General features: G+C 36.0%; 1 protein-coding gene across 1 annotated transcript in view; it reads left to right on the forward strand.

Annotated features, from left to right (window-relative positions):
• LOC109533861 (1,4-alpha-glucan-branching enzyme) overlaps positions 1–4,292 on the forward strand; it is a 5,858-nt gene extending 1,566 nt beyond the window's left edge. The window contains exons 3-10 of the mRNA XM_019899367.2: positions 1,505–1,674; positions 1,763–1,878; positions 1,942–2,070; positions 2,274–2,512; positions 2,603–2,919; positions 2,977–3,246; positions 3,301–3,706; positions 3,763–4,292. Of these exons, the coding sequence (XP_019754926.1) occupies positions 1,505–1,674; positions 1,763–1,878; positions 1,942–2,070; positions 2,274–2,512; positions 2,603–2,919; positions 2,977–3,246; positions 3,301–3,706; positions 3,763–4,084 (1,969 nt within the window). The 3' untranslated portion in view covers positions 4,085–4,292. The remainder of the gene's footprint in view (positions 1–1,504; positions 1,675–1,762; positions 1,879–1,941; positions 2,071–2,273; positions 2,513–2,602; positions 2,920–2,976; positions 3,247–3,300; positions 3,707–3,762) is intronic.
• Positions 4,293–5,116: the final 824 nt, after the last annotated feature.

Raw genomic sequence — 5,116 nt, forward strand, 5'->3', positions numbered from 1 at the left:
TTCGAAGTTTCTCAAGAACCATTCGAGCCACAGAATTCGTTTTGGCATCGTTGGATAGAGAATTGAAAAGTCCATTCAGTCGTAACAACGTGAGTGAGGAAATTTGAGTAGTTTTGACCCAGAAAGCGAAATTTGAATATCGGACTCTTCGGTGCAAGATTATGCCAAAATTCCATGTTTTCTGTCCCGTTTTTGCTCATATCTCGGAGACAAAATGAGCAAGAACGTTCATTTGTACTCGTTTTGGCATCGTTGGATAGAGAATTGAAAAGTCGATTCAGTTGTAACAACGTGAGTGAGGAAATTCGAGTAGTTTTGACCCAGAAAACGAAATTTGAATATCAGACACTTAGGTGCAAGATTATGTCAAAATTTCATGTTTTCCGTCCCGTTTTGGCTCATTTCTCGGAGGCAAAATGAACAAGGACGCTCGTTTGTACATCATTCTATACTGAAATAAATGGCCTTTTCAGAAAGTGAACCATGGAAGCACTGGAAATGTTGGCAGTTTTCTCAAAAAATGCTTGAATTCAAGAAGTTTTAGATTTGCGTGGTTTTCTTTGAGTTGCAAAATCCACTTGAACATGACGCTGCTTTCTTCGAAGTTTCTCAAGAACCATTCGAGCCAGAGATTTCGATTTTGGCATCGTTGGATAGAGAATTGAATGGGGGGGGGAGAGGGTCATGACCCCCATGACCCCCCCTGGATCCGCCCTTGGATTTGTGCAATTAAAGCAAATAGAGCCAGAAACTGATGGTCTAATCTGTTTTCCAAAATTCAAATTGTTAGCAATAAACTTTAATCAGTTAATGTCAAAAATAAAACTTTTGTCATTCTCCTTCTCGTTTCACCTGTTAGTTTTTTTTACGTACGCATAAAGCTAAAGATATTTACGCAATATTCATGAGAACAGCAGCACTTGACGGTTGCACGTTGCACGTGCGACTAAAACCATTATTGTCGAATTTATGATTGGATTTTATATGAATGTCCGAGTTTTTCTTATTATTTTTCCTGTTTTATTATCGATACTCTCTAAATAACCTCATATAACACCTCCAAAAATATGTCTGTACAATTTGTATTGATTTTAATCAGTTGTTCTACGTGAAGCAGAAGGTCGTGTGCTGTACGCACATTTTCAAATTGGAAAAACGTTGTAAACGTTTATACATCACTAGTTTTATATTTTTCGATCGAAAGCAAATTAAAAATAATATTACGTAAGACTCTAATTCCAAAATTGTTTCCTGCAAATTAGAAAGCCTCTAAATACATACGTGTATACTTCGTTTAAATAATTTTTAGTCAATACTGGAACAGATATCTTTCGATGTTTCGATTCGAGATATTTTTTATTTCAACATGATCAGTATTCAAGCTGAAATAAAAAAATATATGTAAATACAATTGTATTTATAGAAGAACCAATATAGATATAGTCTGAATGTTCTATATAAATAATGTACATTTAGACTTTTTTATGTATGCGTTTCCCTGCAGTTATGGTGTATTCAAAGATCATCTTGATAAAATTTCAACAAATGCGGATGGATTTGACAATTTTACTGAAGCATATAAGTACTATGGGATGCATGTTCAGCCCGATAATTCTATAATCTGCAGAGAATGGGCGCCAAGTGCCTTAGGGCTTTTTCTGACTGGAGATTTTAGTAAGTATCAGTAGCTACAAAATCTGTTATCTTTTTATTGCAAAGCTAAATGGAGTTTATGTGGATTTCTATATAATTGCCGTTTTAGACAATTGGGATCGAAATAGCCATCCTTATACAAAACTTGAATTTGGAAAATGGGAAATTGTTCTGCCAGCAAACGCCGAGGGAAAACCCGCTATTTCACATCTTCAAGAAGTGAAGGTAGAAAATTTGCTTCTGACAGTGTAATTCAATTTGCTTCATTGGTGTAAATATTTGTGTTAGGTTGTTGTGTTAACGCAAAATCATCAAAAGGAAGATAGACTTTCACCATATGCTCCATATGTAGTAGAACCGCCAAAATCAGAAGGAACCATTTATAAACAACTATTTTATAATCCACCACAAGAGCAGGTAAATAATATCAGATAAATTTTGCAAAACAAGCGATATACCGATGCAAACCTCGATTGGTTCATTTATTTATCTTCAGTCATTCATATTCTGCAATGTTTGCTTCCCGCCAAGAACAGAGTAGCATCCACTTTGAGTAAAACGTATAAGATGCATGATTTTTTAAACTGTGGATTGTAAAATATATTATCTGACATTTTTAGCGCTATGTATTTAAGCACAAAGCCCCACCAAAGCCAAAAAGCCTACGAATTTATGAATGTCATGTGGGTATCGCTACATCTGAATATGGAGTTGGCACTTATGATAATTTCACTGACAACATTCTTCCGCGTATTGTAAAACAGGGTTACAATGTTATTCAAGTAATGGCCATCATGGAACATGCTTATTATGCTAGTTTTGGATATCAAGTTACCAGTTTCTATGCTGCTTCAAGCAGGTATGGCGCACGTACATTTTCAGCAAATTGTTAGCTAATTTCGGACATATCAAACAAAAGTGTAAGTTCAGAAAGATAATTTTTGCCTAGATACGGTAATCCGGATGGTTTAAAACGGCTCGTCGATACAGCGCACGAGTATGGTTTAACCGTTTTATTAGATGTTGTTCACTCTCATGCTTCTAAGAATGTTATGGACGGACTTAATATGTTCGATGGCACCGATTCTTGCTTTTTTCACGCTGGGAGTCGTGGTGTTCATTCTTTGTGGGACTCGAAGCTATTCAATTATTGTGAATATGAAGTTCTGCGATTTTTGCTCTCAAATATCCGGTGGTGGATGGAAGAATATCGCTTTGATGGATTTAGATTTGATGGATGCACATCAATTTTATACCATTCCAGAGGTATCAATGTCGAGTTTGCCAGCGCCGATGCGACTTTGTTCCAATCTCTTTTTGCAGGCATCGGCCAAGGATTCAGTGGTCACTATGATGAATACTTCGGTTTAAATGTTGATACTGAAGGCGTAGTGTATGTAATGCTCGCAAACTACACTGTACATCATTTTAACCCGGATGGAATTACTATTGGAGAAGATGTGTCCGGAATGCCTGGTACTTGCCGCCCAATTGATGAAGGAGGTTTGGGTTTTGACTATCGTCTTGCCATGTCGATTCCGGACAAGTGGATTGAGCTGCTCAAAAAATGCAAAGATGAAGATTGGAATATGGGTAAGATTATCTGCATATTATCGAGTTGCGAGTAGCATTAGGGTTATAATGTAGGTAACATTGTCCATACCTTGACCAATCGACGTTGGATGGAAGCTAATGTGGCCTATGCGGAATCACATGACCAAGCACTTGTGGGAGATAAAACAATAGCTTTCTGGCTTATGGACAAGGAAATGTATTCTCATATGAGCATCACTTCGCCACCATCAGCTATTATTGATCGTGGAATCGCTCTACATAAAATGATTCGCTTCATTACTCACGCCCTCGGAGGCGAAGCTTGGCTTAACTTTATGGGCAACGAATTCGGCCATCCAGAATGGCTGGATTTTCCAAGAGAAGGTAATAACAGTTCATACCATTACGCCAGAAGACAGTGGAATTTAGTCGATAACGAATTATTAAAGTACAAATGGTTAAATAATTGGGATCAAGCAATGAACGAAACTGAGAAAAAGTAAGTTACACCACTTTCCTTATAAACTGGCAATTATTTTCATTTTGTCATTATAGGTATGGATGGCTTGCTGCTGGCCCTGCGTATGTGAGTCTTAAACACGAAGATGATAAAATTATCGTTTTTGAAAGAGCTGGTTGCCTCTTTGCATTTAATTTTCACCCTACCAAAAGTTTCCCCGATTACAAAGTGGGCATTGAAAAAGCTGGGACTGTCAAGATTGTGATGAATTCTGATGAAAGCAGATTTGGAGGATTCAACAGAATTGATGCTTCGATTCCGGTGCCTGTCCAAAATGATGGATATTGCGGAAGAAGTCACTCGGTTCAGGTTTATATTCCCAGTCGCACTTGTCTCTGTCTTGCAAGTGTCGACTAATTATTACTTATAATTAGAGCTTGTTAAATATTATTTTTGTACTGAAATCTCCTGTTCCGTAGGGACAGCATTGTTCGAAATGATTTGAAGTTATTTTAAATCGGGCATTACATATTTTATAGGCATCATTCTTGTTATAGCTTGATAGAATATATTCGTAGGAATTCAAAAATTATGATTTGTGTTGAAATAAAATGAACTTTTTTCAGTCGATTTTTTTAAACCAACAATCCCGAAACCAATATTTTATTTCAAAAAGTTTATAAGGCGTTTGAATATATTGAGTCGTTTCATAAAACGGTTACATTTAATCACGTTGCGGGCCAGCTGAATATATTTGATGGTAGGTAATTCTTGGTCGGACTCAAGCTTTCAATTATCAGGAGCTTGAATGCATCCATTTTTGAGCTCAGTTCGCTGTTGGTGGCGTTGTATTAAGTATTGGTGAATGGAAAAATATCGTTTTGCATTGGTCTGAAAGACCTGCAAGTTCTTTAAGCCAGTGTAATAATAATAAATATATTTTTTAATTATTCAAATGCAAAACCTGAAATATCTCCATATTAAATAAAATACACGTACTCCACTTCCAAAGAAAACGGCTCATATAATATATTATTCTACAAATGTTTTCAGGTTTCTCGGAAAGAGTAATAATCCAAAATTACTGCGGGTTTTTAATAATGCTGTTAGTTTTTGGCTCATTAAATCAATAAAGCTTTAGTTGTCATCTAGGGATAGAGCCTTTAACTGCGTTTTTTTAAATATAAAACATTTTTTTTAAATTTTCTGTTTTTATTAAAACTAAATTTGCTCACTCATCCATCACTTTAACAAATTCAATTCTAAAATTCAGAATCTCGCTCAGATCAAGATCAAGTTAATTATTCCGTCGCTTGTAATGATGCGAGTAGACAAAAACATTCATCTGATCTGACTGAAGGTGAATTTGGCATTTATGCTACTTTTGCACAACATATCAAGCTGTACGAACTCAAAGTTTCAAAAAATGGAGCAAAAGTGTGATCTGAG

The sequence above is a fragment of the Dendroctonus ponderosae genome, unplaced genomic scaffold, assembly GCF_020466585.1.
Source record: "Dendroctonus ponderosae isolate FM_Combo_2020 unplaced genomic scaffold, Dpon_F_20191213v2 Dpon_F_20191213_1, whole genome shotgun sequence".
In the NCBI taxonomy this organism is placed as follows: domain Eukaryota; kingdom Metazoa; phylum Arthropoda; class Insecta; order Coleoptera; family Curculionidae; genus Dendroctonus; species Dendroctonus ponderosae.